Below are 25,794 nucleotides of genomic sequence, written 5' to 3'. Positions count from 1 at the left end.
TTTTTTTGCCGTTCCTCACCACAGACCCTTTCGGCGGGGGATACCAGTTCATCGAATTTGCTTGTTTCACTTTCTATTAACACCGAATATATATCCTTTAACACAGAAAGTTTCACAAAAATGATTTTAACTCCGACGCCCGTTTAAAGACATAATGTACTCGTATTGAACTTTTTAATTTCTGAATATCTCTATATTTAATGCAGTAGTGCAGTTATTTTGTATTAAAGATTGTTTCTTTTTAGTGGGTTTAATGTCAATATAGAAATTAAATATCTATTTCATGTCAGATTTTGAATGCAGCTTCACAAAGCATAATCTTGACAAGGTTTCAAGTACAATTTGGTAATAACTGTTTAAGACCATTCTTAAAAGCAACATTTTGGTAATTTTTAAGTACAATTTGTAAATAACTCTCTGAGATTATTCTCTAGGAAAGTGATGAAATGTATAGCGGTATTGAATTAATAGAACCGCAGTCTTCATCGTTAGTTTATTCCTGGAAATATTAATATCGATAGCCTTTCTCGTTCTAATGAAGGAAGTATAAATGTGAGTGTATTTATACATGTATACATGATTTAACGCTAGACATGATATTGGTATCGACTATAATTGTTTTAAAGAAATAAAAAACCAATTTTTCCATAAATCAGTAAAAACTTTGCTTCTTCTCTACTACAGGAGTTTCATATTTCTGTTTTTTCTCTCTTTCTAAACCAAATTTCATATTTGAAAACATCGACACTTACTACATACAGTTGATATAAATATAAAATTAACAAGTTTGCATGTATTTACAGTTTCAAGTAGTACACACTGTATACACGCATGTCTAAATACAGTATAAATATGTACTGCCAATAAAAAACTGGATTTTTTTTAACAATCGTCTGCATGATATATAATTATGAATGTAGTTCTATGAATACACAGTCAATTTATATTTTATGTAAAGAAAAATACCTTTGATAACGATTTTCTACCTTTGATGCAAAAACCTGAAGATGAAATATTTTAGTGAACAAAGCCCATTGGATATCTTTAACCATTTATGTTCTTAATGATAACATAAATTCTCAAGAAATATCAAGTTTTTCAGACATATGTAGTTAGTTACATCGGCAATTAATGGATGCTCAATTATTCTTCTTTTTCTTTTGGTTTTTCTTTTTTCCCTAATTTTCTTCATGGCAACCCAAATGTTCAGTCATAAATAGGTATATTTGTAGCAGCGACAGGTCCTCCAATCTAACTCATACACACACGACAAACATGATAAAGTAGTACCACACAAATTACTTACGAATCTATTATAACATAGTACTGTCTGCATTATGTAGTTAAAAGTTCTTTACTATTTATTTTCCCGTCCGTCAAGAATAGTAAGCAAATGATACAAATTGCAAAAACATCTTGGAAGCATTAATGGATCATAAGTTAATGGAAACAATATGGATACATCACAGAAGTTAATCCTACTTCCTGAGATAACATTCCACAGTCAAAATTCTATTAAGCTCTATTGTATGCAGGAAATGTATGTTATAACGAAGAAATACATGTAATAACAGTCGCCTGTGATCAAATAAAAAAACTGGAAGCATTATTCTGAAGCCTTTAACGATGGCAATGAAACCGAAATTGTAAGAACTTACTACTAGTATCTGATGATTATGATAAATGTACATACAAATGGCTGGTTGCATTATAAAACATATAGAATTCTATGTATATTAACTTCTGATACGAAACATTATCACCTAAGCATTTGCCATATGTTCGATAGCAGTGAAAATTACATAGTTTATCAGTGGTCAGTGTGACAGCAAGACAGTATGGCAGTCAGATGTGCTAGTCAGGCAGTGAGCTCATAATTATTCTAAGTATATGAATATTCAATATTATTTAAGATGTGTAGAAAAATTTTCATTGAAGATCTATATCTTTTTGTTGTCACAAACTATGTTGTTAAATCTATTTGATATATATATATACAGACAGAGAGGACAGAATTATTTATATTCATATGTTGTCTTAATATAACACAAAAGATACAAAACCTTGTAAAATGTTTAGCAAATAAAATTCCATAAAGCGTTAAACACCACCTTGAATTTCAAGTGAAATCTTATCTTTTTACAAATTTAATTACAGTTATTACAGCGGTTCTGCTATTACAGTTGATGTTTTCGTATTGAATTGTTTGCTAATATTTATTTTCGGCAGTTTTAAAATATTTCATTATATAATTCAAAAATGGAAATAAAAACGTCAATAGAGTTTCGTTATATTCTGTTTTACGCCGACATAATTATAAGTTAAACAGTATAGTGTTTCAAGACCCCATGTGCCCCTGTGTGCATATGTTTTCATTAATTGGTACTTAGGGTGTTCCAACGACCTTCCGCAAGCCGGCTACATGGCTGGCATCTTTTTGTTTTTCATCATTAATCAAGGAAAGTGTAGAACAGTTAACTAATTTGGCACCACTCAGTTTTTAGCATTACAGTGTTTAAGATTTCTCAGCAGAATTGACAAATGTCATTGGATAACTATTGAATACTTTTTTGTTTTATCCAATTGTAGTAACACTATTTAGTGCGTCTTTAAACAATAGAGACAGAAATAAATACGTTCTTAGACTTAAAGACAGAGAAATGGGAAATCGAGCTTTACATAAAGATGAAATCATGAAACTCTACACTAAAGTACTCGCTGAAGAAAGGAGTTAATATGATGATAGATTCAGAAACATGTAAATATGTGTGGACTCTGTTACGGACTGCCAATGCATATGTGGCATGTTTTGGCCTTTCGTTATAAGATTACTACGGCCTTTCGTGATAAGATTACTACGGCCTTTCGTGATATGATTACTACGCATCTGAACTCAAAACCGTGTTTTATTTGCCAACATAGCAGGCAAAACTAAACCTATTTCCTAATTATAAGGTAATAAGATAAGCACATTTGCTCAAATTTTCTAGATTTAACAAGCTAATATAAATAGTTATTAAATACGATTTATTAATCTGCTGGTTCATGAAATTGAAAAAAAGTAACCTTGATTAAGTTCCTTACACCATGATATATGGCATGGATTGTATGTCTGTGTGACTTGAAAACACGCAGTGTGATAAAAACTATATAGAACAAATATCCTGACGTTCCGATTAATCTGTTTACTGGCATTCAAGTGATACAATCTTAAACGAAATTAAGCTATTAAGTAGAAACAAATTTTGACAAACAAAGTGTCATCGATCTTGTACACTATATACTGTTGGGAGTATAATCGCTGAGATTCCACTTTAACTGCTGACAAGAGGTTGTAAATCAATTGATAAAATTTACATTTAGAAAAAAGCTAATCCATTATAGGCTACTGGGTGAGAGTGTCCCAGCTTTATGTAACCTTGTATACAGTTAAGATTGTGCCGACGACAACTTGATTCATGGCACGTTTAAACATTTACTGTGTATTCTAACTTCTTGCCAATGGTATATTTACATAGGCTTGGCCGTATATCTAATTCAATATTCACATATCACAGGTTTGGAAGATGAATCTTAAATGTCCTTCTCATGACAAAAATGCTTGAAAGATGATAGATAACGTAAATTAAGTTCAAAGACCTTACAAAAATCATCATAACTATACTTTATACATAGCTACTTTGTTTATCAATTTCAGCTTAGTACGTATTTTAAAGTTCAAATAATAATTTTCATAAAACTGAATACGAGATGGTAGGTATAAATTGTAATTACCAAATTACAAATTTTCAACGGCTTTTTTAAATGTTGTAAACAAGAAGGACATATATCGACAACGTGTACAGAATATTGATATTCATGCGCCATGAAATGGCTATTCTGCCTTAACCATACAAAAATATCAAAATATTGAAACAAATAATTTTATAAAAATCTGTGACTCTGTTCTCTCGATATAAAATGCGGAAAAACGTTCAAATCGATGATGGGTTAGACATTCTATTACCTGCGGTGACCTATGGCTGTTTGTAGCATAAAACTACGTTTTGTCTGTTTAGTTTCCAAAAACGTGTTTAGATGTTTGATACGTTATATGCATTATTTCAATGAAAGCCGAACATTTTTATCAGTGACAAATTTGCTTTCGATAAGGTATTTATTTTTTAAAGCCTTCAGTAAGAAAGAAGAAAACGAACTTCTCAAATACTCTTTGAAATATTATATGTAGTTAGATGTAGACTTATGACGTTGATAACTCACTGATCAGGCTTTTTGATTTCCAATTATGATAATAGTAGACATATTTCTGTCCGATGGCGTTAACCTATGTTGAAACAAACATGATGGCTGCAAACTTAAGTGGCATCGCGCGACAGGAATGTATTCTGTAGTTAATTGAAACATGAACTAATTTCGATGGTGTGACATTTTATAGGCCTTACATTACTATGGTAAGGTAACATTCTATTGAGTAAAAAGATAATAATGTACCTTCACAGCTCAAATCCTTTTAAACACAACAATAGGCTTCATCCTTTTGAACTGTTACTGTCTTTCCTATATTGCTGGATCCGACCATGAAAAGTTGAATATATATTTGTTTTATAATTGCCTAACTCAGACAATTGTCAATTATGTATTTTGATCAATTATTCTAATACCATGTATTTATTTTATGATATATACATTACAAACACATTTTGTTTTTAAAAGTGACTTATGGGTCCATGGGGTGGGAGGCGGGGTCAATTTGTTTGTAATTACTAAATTTGTTTTATGGTTATGGTAATAGTAGACATATTTCTGCCCGATGGCGTTAATTTGATTATGGTACGCAAAATCTGTATGAAGATCCTTTTAAAGCATAGAATGCAACCAATCAAAATAATAGCAAACTCGGTTTGTGTTCCTTTGTTTGTTCGTTTTGTCCTCATGTGTTGGCTTTGTGTGTGCGTGCGTGCGTGCGTGCGTGCGTGCGTGTGTGTGTTTGTGGTGTGCACGTTTGCGTGCTGTGGGTTTCGTTTTGGGGAGGCTGCGTTTTTGGTGCGTGGCATTCCCTGTTTGATACTTGTCTTTGTTTTTTTATTTTGATTGAGTTTGTTCATGAAAGGTAATGGATTATGCAAGACCTTTCACGCCCCCTAGCACCGGCTTATGCGGAACTCTATTGCAGTGGTAATGAATGGACTCCATGATCCCAAAGGACAAAAAAATATAACAACCCTCAATCCAAGTACGGGGCGGCATTTTACAGCTGTCACACGATACTTAAATATTGCGTTTGTGATATTAAATAAACTCTACATGAAGATCCTTTTAAAGCATAGATTGCAACCAATCAAAATAATAGCAGACAATAACTAACAATTTTCTAATTTACTTACTTATTTACTTATAAATTATGGTATGCTTAATAACAAGGAAAGAGTTGAAAAGTGACTGCAACTTTAATAATAAGAGCACGATCATATCGCCCAATTTATACGTCCCAGACATGATAACCCCAATCTTACAGCATGATATCACGCGATCGTCATTTTTATGTTGCGTAAAATCCATTAGTGTTATTGTAATGAGACTCATCGATCTATTTTCTTTGTAAGGGCCGTTGTAGAATTAAGCACAATGCAACTGTTTCTCCAAAAGGGGTTAATTTTCTTGGGTTTAAAGTCGCAAAGACATTATAGCTGAGGCCAAATATTGACCTTGCAATTGTTATCAAGAAAGATATCAAGTGCCTCCCCGGGCATTAGTTGAGACATGGTCGGAACGACCGACGTTCGTGCAAGTTCCTCATACGAGGAACCCACCGAAGTTAGCCGAAGTGATCTTTTCTTGTTCTTCGGGATCATGGAATCCATTCAGTTGCGCTACAATAGAATTCCGCGTAAGCCTGCGATGGGGGATGTGAAGGTTATTGCACTTTTCATTACCGCTCATTAACAAACTCAATTATACGAGTGCTTGCTTGAATTCCGTGCTTCAAGTTTCCTTTATATAGATCAGTTCCAAGGTGGTGTGTTTCTGGAACGTGGCTTTCCCTATTAGGTATTCATTCTTGGTTTTTCGACTGGGCAGATCCCCGCCCCTTTTTCATTATCTCATCCCAATACAATTAAAATGTTCCTGTTTATTGATATTTGAAGCAACTCGTCTGCTATATCTTTCCACTAGAATTCTGCCTGTTTTTGCCGAGCTTTCAGAAAATCTAACCTAAGCGTTTCTTACCAAAGAACCTATTCATTGGTTTTAATATAAAATAAGCAATAATGAACTTTATATCTCTGCATAACTGTTTTGACCATCCCCAATAGACCCAGTTATGATATCCTGTTTGCTAGAACAAGTTTTTTTAATGAGTAATGCAACATGTTCATATATGTACTGAAGCCCAGCTGGACTTGTTACAGTGAAGTTTTGTAATTGTTTGTTGATGGGTTCATCATAATAACTATGTTTTTGTATTTAACTGAATATACACCGCTTTTCGTGGAATTACACACTAGTGTATCCCTGAAGGTTCCATATGCACCGCCTTATGAACATATCTGGGACGTTTCTAAATTGTTTTTGGTACTTGTAACATGTATAAATGTTGAGTTCTGCTCAACCCATGACTAGAGGTTGTAGACGGTAGCTTGCATTTCCACTACCGTCCATGAACAGACTCAGCCAAACTGAGCCTGCAACATTTTCTTTTTTGTTGTATTGAGCGACCTGTGGAGTTTTCACTTTTTCCAATCCAAGCGCAAATATTTGTTGGAGGTAAAGAAAAGCATCGAAAAAGAACTATAAATCCTGAACATTCAAACTGCCTGGCAAGTAACGTAATGACCAATGGCCGTAAAGCACAATCAGTATTGCTGAATCATAAATCGTAATTAACATTCGAATGGTTATTTAAGGGTTGGTCGTTTTACATTGAGAAATGCATATTACATACACGGGAAAGAGACGTTTGTGTCGCCCAAACGTAATATGTCCGAGAGAAATGAACAAATCTATTGATGCATACGCGCAATACCATGGTAGCTCGCATTGTTTATACCACGTGTAAAAACAAGTAATATTCCATGAAGAGTCACGGCATACCTGTAATGTCGATCAGTATTGATGTAAAGATATTGGTGCTATTTAAACATCGATTGTGGAGTAACAGAAACATTATTTTTTTATACAAATATCAAGTGTGGGCAAATCGAATTAGATATTCAGAATTATCACTTCCAAAATGTGGAATTAATGGTTTAATTCGTCGGATTATCATCGCTTGAATGCATTTTATTGACATCGCTCTTTCTTTCATGTCTCTGTGAAATTATATTAATGTTTTCCGTGTTACTCTTTATGTAAAGTCAGATATAGTGTATTTATCATAGTTGCATTAATGCAAACCATGACTTTTTGTAATGCCTGCAGAATGGAATAACACCATTGTGGTACGACTTGGTTTTTGTGTGGCAAGTAACTTTTAAACTTGATTAACTGAAAGGAAATATAAAAACGCTTGCATCTCAGCTCCAAACCATATTGTTTCAAGTGTCTTTTTGTTTATACGAAATAACTTGAAGGAAATGGAGAAGGAAAATAAAAAGTTCAACCCTCCGTCGTTTGTGTCTTCCGATGAATCACATATCCGACGTCCGGCGCCGAAATATTGTGAGGTAGATATAACTATATTGTTTGTTTCTTTCTATTAACCACGGATCCCTTTGACACAGAATGTTTCACCAACAGAAACTCCAACGCCCGTTAAAAGACAATATGTATTCGTATTGACTTTTTAATTAATATCTCAGTGAGGTTATTTTGCATATTAAAGATTGTTTCTATTTAATGCAGCTCCTTGATAAAATTTAAAATACAAGTTTGTCAACATCTTGACAAAATTTCAAGTACAATTTGTGAATAACCATTCTCAAAGCAAGATATTGGTAATGCTTCAAGAACAAATTGGAAATAACTGTCTTAGACCATTCTCAAAGTAACATATTGGTAATGTTTTAAGTACAATTTGTAAATAACTCCCTGAGATCATTCTCTTAGAAAATGATGAAATGTATAGCGGTGTTGAATTAATAGAACAGCAGTCATCATCGTTATTTTATTTCCGGAAATATTAATATAGATAGCATTTCTCGTTCTCATGATAAAAGTATTAATGTGAATGTATTTATAAAATGTATACATGATTTAACGTTAGACATGTTATTGATATCGAATATAAAAGTTTTATAGAAATGGAAAACCAAATCTTTCATATATAAGTGAAAAGTGGGCTTCTTCTATACGACAGGATTTTCAAATTTATGTTTTTCTCTCTTTCTACCACTTATATAGCGATGCCACATTGATATTAAAGAAAGAAGCCTTTTCAGGGAAGTCAGTACTCTTGTATATTGAATAACCAGCGTTGTATAACTGACAGAGAAAATTGAGTGTTTGGTCTAGCTTTTAGCTTCAAAAAATATTGACATGTTATCTGGATGGTAAACATGAAGCATTTATTTTAACAACTCCTAATGTTTTAGACAAAATTAAGCCATAGATATGGAAAAGAAAACTAAGGTAAATCGTTACTGTGGAATGGCTATTCTTGGAACTTTGAAAAGTAGATAAACACGTGTTGATTCTGGAAGTTTTCCATTGTTATGTTGTAATTGTTGCTTATTAATCACGAGAACTGGTTGTTTTCAAAGCCATTTAACGAGTTAATGTATTAATATTTAATTTCCTATATCAGTTTGTTTGTCTGTGTTTGATAGCAATACCAGCACGACTCCTGAATGAACGTTAGTGTTATGTTCTTGCATGTTTTATTAATAACCAATGTTGGCAGTAAATATCACAATGTGGTAAATTCTTTACCTAGAATTTCCTACCAAAATTCTTCGAAAAATGTATCACAGTTATATAGAAAACCGCCAACTGAGTAGTAATATTCGGTTAAAGTCTAAATGTAGGATGATATGTGAATGGCATGTTAAAATATATGTAAGGACTTATTATCTCGAGAGTTAATATAAGTAAAAAATGGCATGCACCCGAGCTATACTAGGTGCTGTGTATTCCGGATAAGGTGTCATGCATTTGAGAAAATTATCTTAAAGCAAGAGTGTCATAATGGTCCTAAGGTCCTACCTCTTTTACTCAGGTGTTGTTATTCAAAAATCCTTCTGGAATTGACTCACTCTGCTAGTTGCGTGGTCAATGTTGCATATGTCATTGCCTCTCATGAACAGTCTCAGTCAAGCAGAATTTGCTACCATGTGCAGCAATGCTTTGTAAGAAATCTACAAGGCATTAACAATTTTTGAAGTGTGTAACCCGAATGAACGATTGTTTGAAATATTTCTGAAGTATTCTGTAACCAAACACGCTGTTTAAGAAAAGAATATTTCTAAAGTGGACACTTTGTACGTATACAGCGAATATGGGTTTGAAGAGTCAGGCCCTCCGATATAACTTATACATACACAACCAATAAGATAATGTAGTACCACAGAAAACACTTACGAATCTATTATAGCAAATTACTATCTTCTTTATATAGTTAATACATATATACTATTTATTTTACATCAATCAAGAATAATAACAAATACGAATTCTCCCCAAAGACATTTTAAACATTAATTGGTCAAAGGTTAATCCTACATGCTGAGATACAAACAGTCACGACTATCAAACTATACAACTGCCAGTCAGACACTGAGACAGCGTGCCAGTCGACAGTGTGCCTGTCAGTCTGTATGTCAGTTAGACAGTGTGCCAGGCAGTCTATGTATCAGACAGACAGTGTGCCAGTCATACAGTGGGCAAATCAGACAGTGTGTTAGTCAGACGGCGTGCTCATGTTCATTTACTTATACGAATATGATGAGCTAGGATATTTTATGTCTTTAATAACCTATATCTTTTTGTAGTCATACGGTCAGTGTAGAAATTTAAAAGCCCTTTTCAAAATTATATGGATGAATAGGGAGACAATCAAAATCCCCTTGATCAAAATCCCCTTCACTGAAAAATGACGGTGTTACAAAATCTCCTTCATACTTTTGCAGGGGGTATCATAATCCCCTCTGTGATTTTTACTTATTTCATCAAGTTCAAATACAACTATATACAACTTAAAAGTCTATTGCATGAAGCACGTAAATACAATGCCTTTAGCAAACATAATATAATTTGGAGCACTGATATCTATATATCTATAATGTTAATCACAGATGGGATTATGATAACCCCTGCAAATGTGTGAAGGGGATTTTGTAACACCCAGTCATTTTTCAGTGGAGGGGATTTTGATCAAGGGGATTTTGATATACACTCAGATGAATATACTAATAAAGAAAAATATACTAATAAAGAAACCAATGTGGAGATATATTGCGAACCTTCAATTTCGTTTCAACTTGTTTCACTCCTGCTATTACAGTTTACTGTTTTGCATGAAACGGTTTGCCGATGTTTATTCTCATCGGTTATAAATATTTTAACATAAAACTGAAAAATTGAAATCTATACGCCATTTGTTTTCTCCGCTGTATGTTGTTGACAACATTTTAGTTTTGGGCTTAACTTCACACTGACATAATCATATGGCGACCTTGCAACTTTTGTTTTAAGGAGGAAGAACGCAGGTACCACTCCGGGCAAAATTTCTTCACAGAAACATAAATAGAATCACAGACCTTTCCTAAGCTAGGTGGATGGTTGTCTAACATAAAAAAACAAGAGGTCTAGCGAGTTGCAAGTGGTTTGACCTCCACCACTTGGCCACGGAGTCTCACTATGTCATGCAAAACGTTGTAAATACCCTGTTATTATTCTTATTTTGTTATCTAATAGCGGTAGTGTTTTGAATAGATAGTATGTGTCAAATAGAACACTGCAATGGTGTGTAGATACAACAGGCATGGGTGCCAAGGCATCATTAGTAACTGAGTTTCGAAGAAATATGATCATATTTCCTTTGTATGCGTCCAACACATACAGTGCATCTTTCTTTCAAACATAATGTCATGGCAGCAAGTGATAATCGTTTATACAATGTAAGTGTTATTTATATGGAATATATATATATATCGATCATATACAGGCATTATTGATTAGCAGTCATGCGAATTGATGTAAAATGTTCGATTAAATTAATGAAATTGTATTTGTCAATATATGATTTAAACTTAAAATTAACTATTGTTCGGCTGATAATCTTAATAAGGAATTTCAAACTTTTCCAAAGGAGTCGTGTTTTATGTTTTTAATATCATTTTACGTATTCTTTAACATGATTGTCTTGGGGTGAATTATTAATCAATTCAAACGGAAAAAGAATACATATAACTTGATGCTGTAACTGTGAATTGTCTAGACTAACTTGAATAAAGAAATATGGAAAAGGAAAAATACCAAGTTATTCTTCTACACTATTCCGGCAGATACTTCTGCCGTTGAATCTTCTTTCCGACAGCTTTCATCGGACACTGAGATATAGGCATAATTGTACCGCCCGACAACAAAGTTGTAAGGGGTGGGGGTATACTGGTTTAAGGTTGTCTGTCTGTCTGTCCGTCCATCCGTCTGTCTGTCTGGCTGTCCGTCTGTTCGTAGACACAATCTTGTGGGCACCATTTTTTTGTTACTATACTATATACATAAACACAATCTTGTGCACACCATCTCTCCTCATCCCCTTGACACAATTTAATGAAACTTCACACAAGTGATCAGTAACAACAGTAGTTGTGCATGGGGCATGTTAGGTTCTTTCAACAACAAAAATTGCAGAGTTATGGGACTTTGTTTCTTGTTAACATACTATGTACATGCAGTCTGCATATGCAATCTTGTGCGCGCCTAATCTTCCGAACCCTTGCACACAATTTAATGAAACTTCACACAAGTGATCAGTACCAACCCTAGTTGTGCATAGGCATGTTATGTTCTTTTAGATAAATATTCTGCATAGTTATGGGACTTTGTTCTTTGTTACTATACTGTATACATACAGTCTATATACATACAGTTCACATAATTATGCAATCTTGTGTGCGTCAAATTGCAATGTACTGTGTCAGTGCATGCGGGGGGTACATTCATCACCTTCAGTGATAGCTCTAGTTTTAGATTATTTTGTTACTGCACTTTTAGGCAAGGAAAGTGGAGGTTTTCTTAGCCAATGAAGAATATAAAATATTAATTTCTAATTTCCTATCAGACAATTACCAGGAAATCCCATTAGACCAGTTTGTGTTTTATGACTGAACATTTATATTAATTTGTTTCCTTCAATTATCATCGTTGACTGTAAACATCTCAGTGAGGCAAATATTTAACCTTAGGCTAGAATTCTGCGGGAATATACGTGAAGAGTTTTACATTGAACACTGTCATCGTAATATTTAAGAGAGATTTATGACATGTTCAATTAAAATTTCAGTGAAACTGCTTATACTAACTGAAGCCTGACACCGCATGTTACTTAGTTTTATTTCTGTGTTTATTTGTTTGTTTGTTTTGGTTGTTTGTTTGGTTGGTTGTTTTAGTGCGTGGCATTCCCTGTTTGATATTTTTCTTTGTTGTTAGAAAAGACACTACACAATCAAACTAAGTTTACTTTAATTTTGCTTGGTTGCGTTTCATTCCTCCGAAGGATTATTACAGATTTTATAGGGACTTGTTTCAGCTTTTGGTGTTGGCGGAAGACCCAAGGTGCCCCTCTAGCCATTATTTATTCACGAGCAATCAACTGTGAAGAACCACCCACATTCCGTAAGCCATCTGGATGGCTTTCTCTGCCTTAGACAAAGTTTCGAGTCCACGTTCATAAGGGGCAAATGATTCGATACTGGAAACCGCTATTACATATTGATACAGAAGTACATATAATAGATGAGTTTGGACTACGGATCCAGGCGACAGAGATATAAGCCGTTGATATTTAGAACAGTTGAAGGTAAACTGGTTTGAGTAACCACATAAGTACCCACAAATAATCAAACTCAAAACAGTGTGACTAAACGAGATTTGACTGAGGTAAGCATTGTACAAAATCAATCTTTCAGGGAAAAACAAAACAGAAGGAATAAAATGGTGTGATTGTTAATATAAGAACGGAACGATAAAGCTTGTTTCTTATTGGCCTACATGTGTCCGCAATTGCCTTCAATTATTGATAAATGAGCACCTTTGTGTTTTTCCATCATTAAATAATTCGAATCAGTTGCCCCACTGTTTGTTCGATCCATTGGTGGGTCATCATTTGGTGAAGTTTAATGTCGTAGAACAAAAAGTTTCAAAAAATATTTGTGTACAGATAAAATAATATGATATTGTGCAATGCATAATATTTTGAAAAAAAAATCTTGATCGTTCCGGAACCCGACCTTGTATATTTTCTTGCTCAAGAGTAAAAAGGAAGTAGCATAATTTCTAACTGTGCCTACTGATTCCCAAGAATTTAATTGAACTACAATAATGAACGTTAATAGGAAGAAGCAAATTTCTAATGTTTTTCGGAAACATTGTATGTATGCAGGAAAACTCTTCCCGAGTAATGTGTTGCATTTTGTGTTTTTCTATAGGCGATAGCAATTTTACATTGTTTCTAGTATTTTTTGTTTGTTTTTGAAACGCAAATATACAGAAAAATATGCAAGAATGTTCCTGACAAACGGGCTTCTGGAATGGAAACATAGCCTGGGAATCCAGTCTGACAACTTTTAACTTTATTGAAAATAATACCCGTCACCGTGGCCCAGTGGTTAAGGCGTCCGCCTCGGGATCGGGAGGTCGAAGAATCGAGCCCCGTGGGGAGCGTTCGTCCGGGGGATGTTTGTCATGGGACTCGTTCCGAAAAGGCCGGTTCGTGAGCCGCGAGCTAGTTAAATGTATGGTTATCGACTTCTACCTGCCTGACGCCTGGCATAGTGGTAGGAGTTGGGAGGTAAATGGTACGCACAATAAAGGTGTCTCATAAGCCAAATTGGCTGGTCCTTTCAAAAGGGGTGACACTATAATAAACAAGACCATTACCTTTTACCTTTTAATATCAGAAACTCGATGCAGGTCAATTAACACTAATTAGCGTAAACTCGATGCAGGTCAATTAACACTAATTAGCGTAAATTAAGTGGGATCTTTAATGCATAGATATTAGGTATGATTTCTTCTGACAAAGCAAGAATATTATCAACGGCTTCCCAGGCTATTGGAAACACCGAATTTGATTATTCAAGACTCGTTATATTATTCGCTAAGATGCTAAGGTCTTCAGTCGTCACTGTCTTGAATATTTTATGAAAGAAGAACATAAATGTTAAGCTGAGGTTTAATACATGTCTAGACAAACGAAAGAAACGGATCATAGTCAATGACTTAATATTGTCTTACCCCCCTTCAATCTTTTGAACATAATGTACAGCCATGGACATAACACACTAAATAGTTGTTGTTCTTTATTCTATATAAAATTGACATATTTCCAATGGCCGCAGCACACATCAGGACACATATTAAACGTCTGTAACCTACATTTTTTTGAAGAATATTGTCAGTGCTAAATAGAAATCAAAAGAAAAGTAGGGTCATGTTTGATGCAAGAAAAATAATTTCAGTCAAACGCACAAACTGCAAAATCAGCTAAAAAATTAGACCCCAAATTATACTGGTGGTGTACGATCTAAGTTTCCATGAAAAATTTTGTCATGTTGATGTTTCATTATGAAAATGCTACCTACATGTCAAGCAAAGGTCTGGCACGTGATTTTAGCAAAAACAATGCAAAGAAAATAAGGAAAATAGCTCTACAAAGCAAAAACACTGAGGACTGTTTGTATCCGCCATTATGCGACTACCATTTATTTTTCGCGCCATTTTTCTATTTAGTGTCTGTATGCCTATTATAGGTTATAACACACTAAATAGTTGTTGTTCTTTATTCTATATAAAATTGACGTATTTCCAATGGCCACAGCGCACATCAGGACCCATTTTAAATGTCTGTAACCTACATTTTCTTGAAGAATATTGTCAGTGCTAAATAAAAATCAAAAGAAACGTGGGGGTCACGTTTGATGCAAGAACAATAATTTCAGTCAAACACACAAACTGCAAATTCAGCAAAAAATTGAGACCCCAAATTATACTAGTGGTGTATGATCTAAGTTTCCATGAAATATTTTGTCATGTTGTTATTTCATTATGAAAATGCTACCTGCATGTCAAGCATAGATCTGTCATGTGATTTTAGCAAAAGAATTGCAAAGAAAATAAGGAAAATAGCTCTACAGAGCAAAAAACTGAGGACTATTTGTATCCGTCATTATGCGACTACCATTTATTTTTCGCGCCATTTTTCTATTTAGTTTCTGTATGCCTAAATGCCCCCACTCCCTCCAGCCCCTGTAGCCAAACGCTATTCTGAGTTTTATACTGTATTTCCTGCGTGAGGGAAAAGTGCCACAGAATTTTGATATTTTGTCAATTTATTTTAATCCTTTATATGTGCTCTAAGTGAGGGTCATACCCCGTCATCAATATAAAAATCGTGATAGTGTCAAAATACGTGGAATCGCGAGACTAGTAAGTATTTAGCAGATAATTGAAATACGAATTTCACCGATGTGCTTAACAAAAAGACACATCAAAGATTAAGAAGTCCGTTAATAATTTGATGAATAAGTGAAAAGATAGAATGCTGTAAAATGTTTTCTATTTTAACAGCTTTGTTTTGTCGATTCTAGAACATGCCTTACTATACATGTTATATTTCGATCTTCTCAGATCGTTCAGCACGACTTTTATGTCGTGTTATTGGTACTGTTTAGTTTCTCAGCATGACCATTTCGGCCTGGGTGGTTCCAATACTCCCGCTTTCATAGCCTTGGGTATTGTATAATCACCCTTGGATATGGTGCCTGCTTTTCAATTTTGTCTTTTGACAGTTCCTGTGATATGCAGGCTCCATAACCACAGATCCCCTTTCGAAATTCCAGTTTGTTTAGTTCTGCCCATGTTTTCTCGTTTAGGGCAAACCCATTACTTTATCTGGGGACCAAACGCCGCCGCTTTTCATGGAATTACACGCCTCAACACGTGTATCATTGAAGGTTCCATGTGCACCGCCATTTGAATACATCTGCGGATGTCTCTAAATTGCTTTTTGTACTTTTAACATGTGTAAATGTTGAGTTCTGCTCAACCCGGGACTAGAGGGCGTGGACGGTAGCATGCATTTCCACTACCGTCCATGAACAGGCTCAATCAAACCGAGCCTGCAACATTTTCGTTTCTGTCGTGTTGAGCGACCTGTGAAGTTTCTGCTTTTTCTATTTTATTATCACAGCATTGTTTGTGCCGTGTGGCGGCCGTAAAAAGTCTCCCCGTACATTCAGTCAGGGCTGTTATATTTCGATCTTCTCAGATCATTCAACACGACTTTTATGTCGTGTTATTGGTACTGTTTAGTTTCTCAGCATGACCATTTCGGCCTGGATGGTTCCAATACTCCCGCTTTCATAGCCTTGGGTATTGTATAATCACCTCTTGGATATGGTGCCTGCTTTTTAATTTTGTCTTTTGACAGTTCCTGTGATATGCAGGCTCCATAACCACAGATCCCCTTTCGAAATTCCAGTTTGTTTAGTTCTGCCCATGTTTTCTCGTTTAGGGCAAACCCATTACTTTATCTGGGGACCAAACGCCGCCGCTTTTCATGGAATTACACGCCTCAACACGTGTATCATTGAAGGTTCCACGTGCACCGCCGTTTGAATACATCTGCGGATGTCTCTAAATTAGTTGTTTTGTACTTTTAACATGTGTAAATGTTGAGTTCTGCTCAACCCGGGGCTAGAGGGCGTGGACGGTAGCATGCATTTCCACTACCGTCCATGAACAGGCTCAATCAAACCGAGCCTGCAACATTTTCGTTTCTGTCGTGTTGAGCGACCTGTGAAGTTTCCGTTTTTTTCTATTTTAAGGTTGAAACCTACTAGTTTGATTTAATTCTCATTGGTTTCAATTTGTGAAGATTTGTGACTTTTTATCGATCATAAAGCCAATAAAATATAGAGTTTGAACGGTTTAATTGAAAGGTAATATGAAATGCAGGATGATATATCTTTGCCAATTATATTATCGTCTGTTAAAAACCATAACCTGGTATCTGACATTTTTAATATTTTTCAGGAACTCGAAAAAACTTTCTCAAACGTTTAAAAATGTTTATTTACGTACCATTTCTAGTACTTTGATGACCGATTACATTCTTTATTAATTAGTAACTGTCGCTACTCATTTGCTCTAAAACTTAGGGCAAATTTGGACAATTTTGTTTTGGCATTATAACTTTTGAGATTTATCAGCATTTTCTAATAGGAATAACATCTCATTTTCAGATAATACGGTTTGGCTTTAAGCAGATATAACTTTCTTTTCGTGCCACTCCAGCCAGAACACTGCAGTTAATGATGCATGTTTTTGGCATTCGGGATATTTAAAAATCACACAAGGAATAATATGCCAGAACCTAGTATATGGTCATAACATACTATAGTTTTACATTTTTATGCAATATTGTTTGCAAAGAGCGGGCCAAACTATTAAATTTACCAAAGCCATTATTTGGTTTTAATGAAACGATGACATAACAAGTATTTCCATTGCGCTATATAATAGTATTTATGCATACAGTGGTTTGGCACTGCAGTTTGTTTTCAAAAAATCATAGAATTTCAGACAGAACATAGTAACTTGGCGTAAAGTGTTTTTGGTTGTAATAAATATTAATTTAAACTTCAAACTGAATTCAAACATTATGCAGTCAGTAGTCATTATCCTCCCCAACAGCTGTTCAATCCACCATTTAAAGTTTATTTTGTCTCAGATAAAACAAACTTTCGTTAACAAAATTGATTCAAACACATTTAAACTCTGTTTAAACACAATTACACAAAACGTGTTTGGAAATACCTATACATACTGCCTGCTTGAAGACTGCCATGGTCACTGAACATTTTAAATATTGACCCAGAATTTCTTTTCCTCTGATTTTTCTAAAATCTAATTTTTCACTTGCAATTCACAGACCTTGAAAAAATCATTTTCCCTGACTTTTCAAGGTAAGTGGCAACCTTGTTTATTTCAAACACCGACGGCTCTGTTACAGCAAAACTATTTCTGTAACAGTTTTAAAAAAATATATATTACTGTTATAAAAAGAGATTGTAGCTGTTAATAGAACTAGGTAATAATGTAAAATACAAGAGCTTTTCATGGTTTGTAAATATTTTAAGTTTATTGTAATGACATGAATTATTATGTGAGTATTAAGATACGTGTACACCTTCAAAGCAAATTACACTTTGTACCACAGTTCAAATGTATAAACATACGCTATTCTTAATCCACGTCAGTACTCTCATCCGTTTCCTTAGTATCTGGTTCAGGCAGACGTTCCATAACAGTCTGTCTAGCCGATAATCTTTTGTAATAATCATAAAATTCAGTAGGAATTACACCTTGCTTAGTCCTTTTTCTTTGCACTTGATATTGGGCGCTTCCATTTGTATAAAGGTTGAATATGCTTCCTTCCAAGAATCTTTACTTTCTAAAATTCTTATACCTCATCAAAATTGTACTTAAAATAGCACATCTCTGTCTTAGACTTTACAAAACGCATATACTTCATTTGTTTTCATCTTGGCTTTAAGTCACATTCAGTCTTGGAAATTGCTATTGTTCTTGCTGATTTGAAGTCATAGAGTTTGATGCACAGAAACACTGCAAACACTGGAATCAGGTACGCCAGTGCTTGCAGTTGGCAACGGTGAGGTTATAAACTATACAAACTGCAAACTGCTCCGAGTCACAACACTAATACATGCATCATAATGGTCCAGAATATTTGGGATAATTGAAATATATGCTAATTTGTTTTCATTATCATTGTCATTTACCTTTAAAGTTGGCTCAACAATAATCTTTGCACCGCCTCGGTATACGTAGCCTTGTGGTAGAGCGTCCGCTTCGAGTGCGGGAGGTCGTGGGTTCGATCCCCGTCCGCGTCATACTAAAGACGTAAAAAATGGTACTAGCGGCTTCCTCGCTTGGCGCTCAGCATTTAGGGGATAGTGCCAGGACTGGTCAGCCCGGTGTCAGTATACTGTTTCATTTGTTTGTTTTGGGTTTAACGCCGTTTTTCAACAGTATTTCAGTCATATAACGGCGGGCAGTTAACCTAACCAGTGTTCCTGGATTCTGTACCAGTACAAACCTGTTCTCCGCAAGTAACTGCCGACTTCCCCACATGAATCAGAGGAGGAGGACTAATGATTTCAGACACAATGTCATTTATCAAATAGTCAGGGAGAACATACGCCCCACCCGAGGATCGAACTCACGACCCCGCGATCCGTAGACCGACGCTCTACCTACTGAGCTAAGCAGGCGGGCGTCAGTATAATGTGACTGGGTAGGGTATCGTGCCACGTGCGTGTCTACAGCGTGATATTCCATTGAGGCAGCACTATAAGTGAGGCATTGTGCTCACTGCTACAAGTAGACACCGTCGTTTATATGACTGAAAAATTGTTGAAAAAGACGTTAAACCCGAACACACACACAAACAATAATCTTTTGTTGATCTGGTTTGCTGGAGTATATCATATATGAACAGTTAGCATAGTTCGCAAGTGCCAATGGCAAGATCCGCTACTTTGCTTGGCGAGTATCCATCATTCTTAATATTTTCAATTTCAAACAAATATTCAGCAACAATATTTTCTTCTTTTTTCGGGACCATACTTGTCTATAAGAAACCCATTATATTCCACTGTATTTTCTTCCAAGTGGATACACAGTTATTTTCTTAGCTGATTCTGATATAAGGTTTCAATAGCATGCTGCTTGGAAAAAAACATCTATGCACAGGAGCATTATCCCATTTAAGTCCTTCGCCATTTAAGAATCGGCCTAAACATCCTTCGTTTGCAGCTATTAACGTTTGTCTCATTATTTCTTTATTATAGCTCAAAGTTTTCAAGTGCTCTACGTCTGCCTCTCTGTAACAATGATGCTGAATACTTGATACTTCTTTCCGCTGTTTCCTGGTTTTGTGCGATAATTTCTTCGACGTTAATTTCTTCACAGTTTCCTTCCATGTTTTCTTCACTAGCGTTTCCTTTTATAACGCTTTTTATTGAATCTGACAACTGGAAATAATATTCTGTGTCTTTAGAATTTAAATCTTTCGGTTTCGGCATATAAGTTTTGTCTCTGCCGCTGTTATCGTGTTGAATGTATCTGCCCGCATACACATACTTAGTGGAATGTTTTCGTAGCTCCCCTTTGTTTTTGCTGCCGCAATCCTAAGATGGTACATGATCTTTTTTATGACGCCGAAGGGAGGCATATTAGTTTTCAACTGTCCGTCCGTTAGTTCCTTCGTTTGTTAGTCATAACGTTAACTTTTTGCATGAAGACACTTTACTCGCGAACCACCGCATCCAGGACCTTCAAACTTCACATGCTGATAGTACTCATTGAGTACACCACTCCTACTGACTTTGGGGTCACCAGGTCAAAGGTCAAGGTCACAGAGGCCAACGTTAACTTTTTAAATGAAGGCACTTTACTCGCGAACCATTTCACCCAGGACCTTCAAACTTCACATGCAGATAGTACTTATTAAGTATACCACTCCTACAGACTTTAGGGTCACCAGATCAAAGGTCAATGTCACAGGGGACAACGTTAACTTTTTGCATGAAGGCACTTTACTCGCGAACCACTGCATCCAGGACCTTCAAACTTCACATGCTGATAGTACTCATTGAGTACACCACCCCTACTGACTTTAGGGTCACCAGGTCAAAGGTCAAGGTCACAGGGGTCAATGTTAACTTTTTGCACGAAGGCATTTTACTCGCGAACCACTGCACCCAGGACCTTCAAACATCACGTGCTGATAGTACTTATTAAGTACACCACGCCTACTGACTTTGGGGTCACCAGGTCAAAGGTCAAGGTCACAGGGGCCAACGTTAATTTTTTGCATGAAGGCACTTTTCTTGCGAACCACTTCACCCAGGACCTTCAAACTTTACATGCTGATAGTACTTTATGAGTACACCACCCCTACTGACTTTAGGATCACCAGGTCAAAGGTCAAGGTCACAGGGGCCAACGTTAACTTTTTGCATGAAGGCACTTTACATGCAAACCACTTCATTCAGGACCTTCAAACTTCACATGCTGATAGTACTTATTGAGTACACCATCCCTACTGACTTTGGGGTCACCAGGTCAAAGGTCAAGATGCTGCGGGGGCATTTGTCACCATTAGTGACAGCTCTTGTTTTCATAATTGTGTGGGTGCATTTGTGTTCTTGTGAGTATAAAGCGGTGCCCTACTGTTTTCTTTGTGTTGCTTGTTCCTTTTTCTATATTATTAAGTTGGGTGTGGTTGTGTGTTTATCTTTGGTATATGAGTGTTTGTGCTATTGTGGTTTACGTTGTAGTATTGACTGTTATTAAGGAACGTGACTTTCCCTTTGCTTATGCGTCCTTGGTCAACTTTCACCTTCTTGTTCCTTTCCCCCACCCACCCCACGGCCCAATTTTGCCCCTTACCATTTCCTTCCCCTCCTTCTATATTTAGCATAAATTAATATGTACTTGTTAGATGTTTGAAGCAACCCGTCTGAAATATTTTTTCCATTATAGCTTCTTTTTGTAGTGGGCCTACTTTGCAAATGCATGGCTCCGGGGCTGTGGTTTTAATACTCTGTGCTTCCGAGAAGTCTACCCTTACATAATATCTTTTGTCAGAACTGGTTAAAAACTTTTTTCTTGTTAGTTTATGCTTTTGATTATTTCGTTTCCTACTGACCATTTCCCTAATAGTTTCAATTCATGTTTGCCTTATTGTCATTACACATGAAACACTCATGCTGTGCGTTCAGGTTTCTTTGTTAAAATCCTTAATTATATATTCACTTCAAATATCTTGTGTTTCACTGTAACATTTATTTTTTCAACATTCCAAATGTCGTTCTCTGTTACATTTTCTATGATTGCCACTTGCTCAAAATATCTGGCATTTCACTGCTACCGACTTTTTCTTGTATTAATACTTCTAGTTGTGTTGCAAAGCTCATGAATTCATTATCATCGTCTGTCAATATCAGATAATATAAAGCATAAAACAGTTTAGTTTTTTTTTTTATATATTTTAAGGTTATTTTTTTATTAATAACTGTCAAAGTATTACAAAAAACAATTCATTTGCAGAGCGGTAAATGCATTAAGTGAATGTCTTTTAAAATCTAATTGTATAGTACATTTTTGTAAATAAAATTTACCATCTCTTCATCTTCAAATTGTGCTATTCTTTAAATGGATTTCATTTATTTTAGTATTTCATCTACAATATGTATGTACTTGTATATTTGTAATATAAATATATGAAATATAAAACATACCTTTTCTTTTCCCTGGTATATTTTACAACATTCTGCACCCTTATTAACCACAAAATGACCAGATATTGTCATTTTTGAAAAATAAACACACACCCCTAAAATTTGACATACCATGTTATCAACACAAATTTGCACCTTCTGAGTTCAAAAGACAGCTTTTAAAATGTATCATTGGTAATTGAGACAATCTGGTATTTATAAATTTCACATATTGTCCTTTATCTCACAAAACAAAAAACAATTAGCCCTAGATATCACAGTTTGGCAGTTGAAACGTGGCAATATTTCACTAGTAAACATTTTGCATCTCCAGATGCTAGGTTCTGGCATATTGAGGAAATAAATTGAATGCCATAGGATATTACTACCAAATGATATGTTCTGATTTAAATGTATATACAATATACTTAGATGTTAATGAAAGCCAAAACATTGTATGGGTAAATGATACAATCTGGCATGATATTTTGCCACATAAACTGAGAAAATCCATAGTATCTATATCTGCTTGGTTCTGGCCGAAGAAGAAAAGATCTATATTTTGAGATACAACATTTGATCTCTGATCAATAACTTAAAAAATTATAAAAATCTAGCGCTCAAATTTTGCCACAGTATGTATTTCAGATGTCAAACATAGAAAATACGAAAACCCAAATTTTAGAAAATTTAGTAGATACTACCTTCTGGTTTTCAACAGACATTATATTATCTACCAAAAAGCTGACAGCTAATATCACAGTGTGCCTTCAGTAATAAAATCTTTCTTTTTTCAAAAATATTATTTTACTTGCATTTTATGCTCGGCTTTGAATAACATATCATAACCTTTTTAACTCCGTGTAATTATGTTTGCCGTCTCGCAATCTGATTTGCTCAAGGAGTAATGCAGCATGTCTACCGTACTTGTTACAGTGAATGTCTCTGGTTTTTGTTTACTAGCTTAGTCGGCATAATGAGTTACTGAAAATGAAATGCACAAGACGTAAAAAGGTGGATGCACCTTCTTTTCATAATTTGACGCTTTAAATAGCAGCTGGATTTTGTACTTCTTAGCCAGTCAAGGAACTTTTCCTTTACACCTTTAAAACTTCAGTCAACGTATAAATCGTAAATCGGTCCAACCGGATATTAATTGTTTCCACGCGCCGTTTTACCTAGGGCAGCAAGAAGAATTCCGTAGAACAAGTGGCGTATTCATGCAGAAATTTATTTTGTTTCCTCGACAAACAACAATAGATTTCCGTCTAATGGGTTCTGGTAATAGCTTAGTGCAAATCATCGTGGAAAAGAAAGACATGAAAAAATTAATATCCAAAATCAGTAGAGTGGCATAAGTATTGCTGGATCATTTATCTTAATTTACATTCGTTAAAGTAGTGAAACTATTAAAAACTGAACATTTTACACCAAGAAATGAACTTATACGGGAAGGTCATGCCTGTATCGCCCCAACTAGAGAAATGGCCTACGAGAATCTCGATCGCTGACTATACCTTGTGTAAAAATCCAATAGTCATCTAAATAATACTAAGTGAAGTGTCACCGACATTTTCAGTTCTCTGCTCTTATGATATTGATCAGTATTGATATATTTTTGATGTGTTTCAAATATCAACTTTGGATAAACAGAAAACATATTGTTTTGTTTTTCAAAACCTAAGTGCGAGCAAAGTTAATTAGAAATTCAGAGAAAGAGGAATTATTGCTGAAGGTTTTCTTTTAATTTCTCTGGAAGATTGTTTCTTACACATCACTTATCCTACGGATTATGTTTTAACTTTGATACGTCTAACATTGATCAATATTAATATATTTTGTAAGGTATTTCAATGAAGATGGGAGCTTTTGTTATCGTTTTCATTCTGGACACTTGATTTCATCAAGCAAGAAATATATATGATCATCTAGTTTATTATTTAAAATAAGCATTAGTTTTCTGGTATATATTGAATCTGCAGTGTGTTGCGAGTTGAAGTAAACATTAGTTGTACATCGACCGGCTTTTGAAACAACAGACAGTGCCTTCACGGATTTACTGAAAGAAAATATAAATTATTTGCAGCTCGCTTCAAAAGATACCATGTCTCTGTCTGCTTAATGCTTAAGGAAATGGAGAAGGAAAATAAGCACGTTAACAATCCATCGGGAATTTCTGTCAACGAATCAAATTTCCGACATCCACCTTCCGACTATGGTGAGGTAGGCATGTATATATTTGCTGATCTTTCAAGTAATAGTTCGGGGCAACTTAATGAAATAAATCTGATATCATTTCAGTGTCACTTCATTTTATTTTTGGTCGTTTTTTTTTTTGTTGTTTTTTTGCAAAATTATCAATTTTGCTTACTAACTTGTCAACATTTCCTTAATAATACATTGTAGAAAACGTACAGATACTCATCAGTTGAAGGTTTTATCATCCGTAGCTTCTGTGGGTTTATTTAATTTTTTCGCTCATAGCAACTTTTGCAGATAGACCTGTAATTAATAGTATCTGATAATGTAATTTACCTTATACTTAATATACACAGCGTTACATTGTCATCCCATTACATGCTTGTGACTTACATAGTCATATATTATTTGACTAAAGGTTTCAATCGTGATCATCATATTTTCTGTAGTTCTTTAATTACATGAGTAATCCACTCCTTTTAACAGAAAAATAAAATTATGACCTGATTTGCTCAAGAAGTAATGCAGCATGTCTACCTTACTTTTCATAATTTGAAACAGCTTTTGATATTTTTTGATAAAGTCTATGTTTATTACGTAATATATAAAGAGATCTCTTAAACATTTCATTCAAAGTATAAATCATAAATAGGTCCGAGTCGGATATAAATTGTTTACACGCGCCGTTTCACCTAGGACAACAAGAAAAATTCCGTTCATTAGTAGAACAAGTAGCGTATTTATGCTGATATATTTTTGCTTTCTAAATAAACAACAATAGGTTTTCGTCTAATGGGTTCTGATAGTAGCTTAGACATGCAAATTTTCTTCGAAAAGAAACGAGAACTATTTTGAAGATTCGAATTGCAGCCATGAAGAATAACCAATGTCAGTAGAGTGGCATAAGTATTGCTGGATCGTTTATCTTTATTAACATTCGTTGAAGTAGTGAAACAGTTAAAGGACATGCCTGTACCGCCTCAACTAGAGAAATGTTCTAAGAGAACGTCACGGCAGTACGCGATCGCTGATTATGGAGGCAGTAAACAGTTTTCTGAGCTTCTCGGCCTAGAGTCGCCTACCTAACTTTCAAAACCTCACACAAAAGTCTGTAACCACACACCTGAAA

At 35.0% G+C, this 25,794-nt stretch overlaps 1 protein-coding gene across 4 annotated transcripts in view; it reads left to right on the top strand.

Annotated features, from left to right (window-relative positions):
* Positions 1–25,794, top strand: part of LOC123541053 (uncharacterized) — a 178,889-nt gene that overhangs the window by 37,187 nt on the left and 115,908 nt on the right. The window contains exon 1 of one of the 4 annotated variants that reach the window (XM_045326598.2): positions 7,127–7,664. The exons of 2 other annotated variants lie outside the window; for them this stretch is intronic. In XM_045326598.2, the coding sequence (XP_045182533.2) occupies positions 7,575–7,664 (90 nt within the window). In that variant the 5' untranslated portion in view covers positions 7,127–7,574. Of the gene's footprint in view, positions 1–7,126; positions 7,665–24,182; positions 24,690–25,794 lie in introns of those variants that run through there. One more of the 4 variants, XM_045326667.2, reaches the window with a different exon arrangement.

This window comes from Mercenaria mercenaria, chromosome 15 (genome assembly GCF_021730395.1).
Source record: "Mercenaria mercenaria strain notata chromosome 15, MADL_Memer_1, whole genome shotgun sequence".
NCBI classification, from domain to species: Eukaryota; Metazoa; Mollusca; class Bivalvia; order Venerida; family Veneridae; genus Mercenaria; species Mercenaria mercenaria.
The sequence above is the reverse complement of the archived record's forward strand: the minus strand, read 5'-3'. Positions and strand labels throughout refer to the sequence as shown.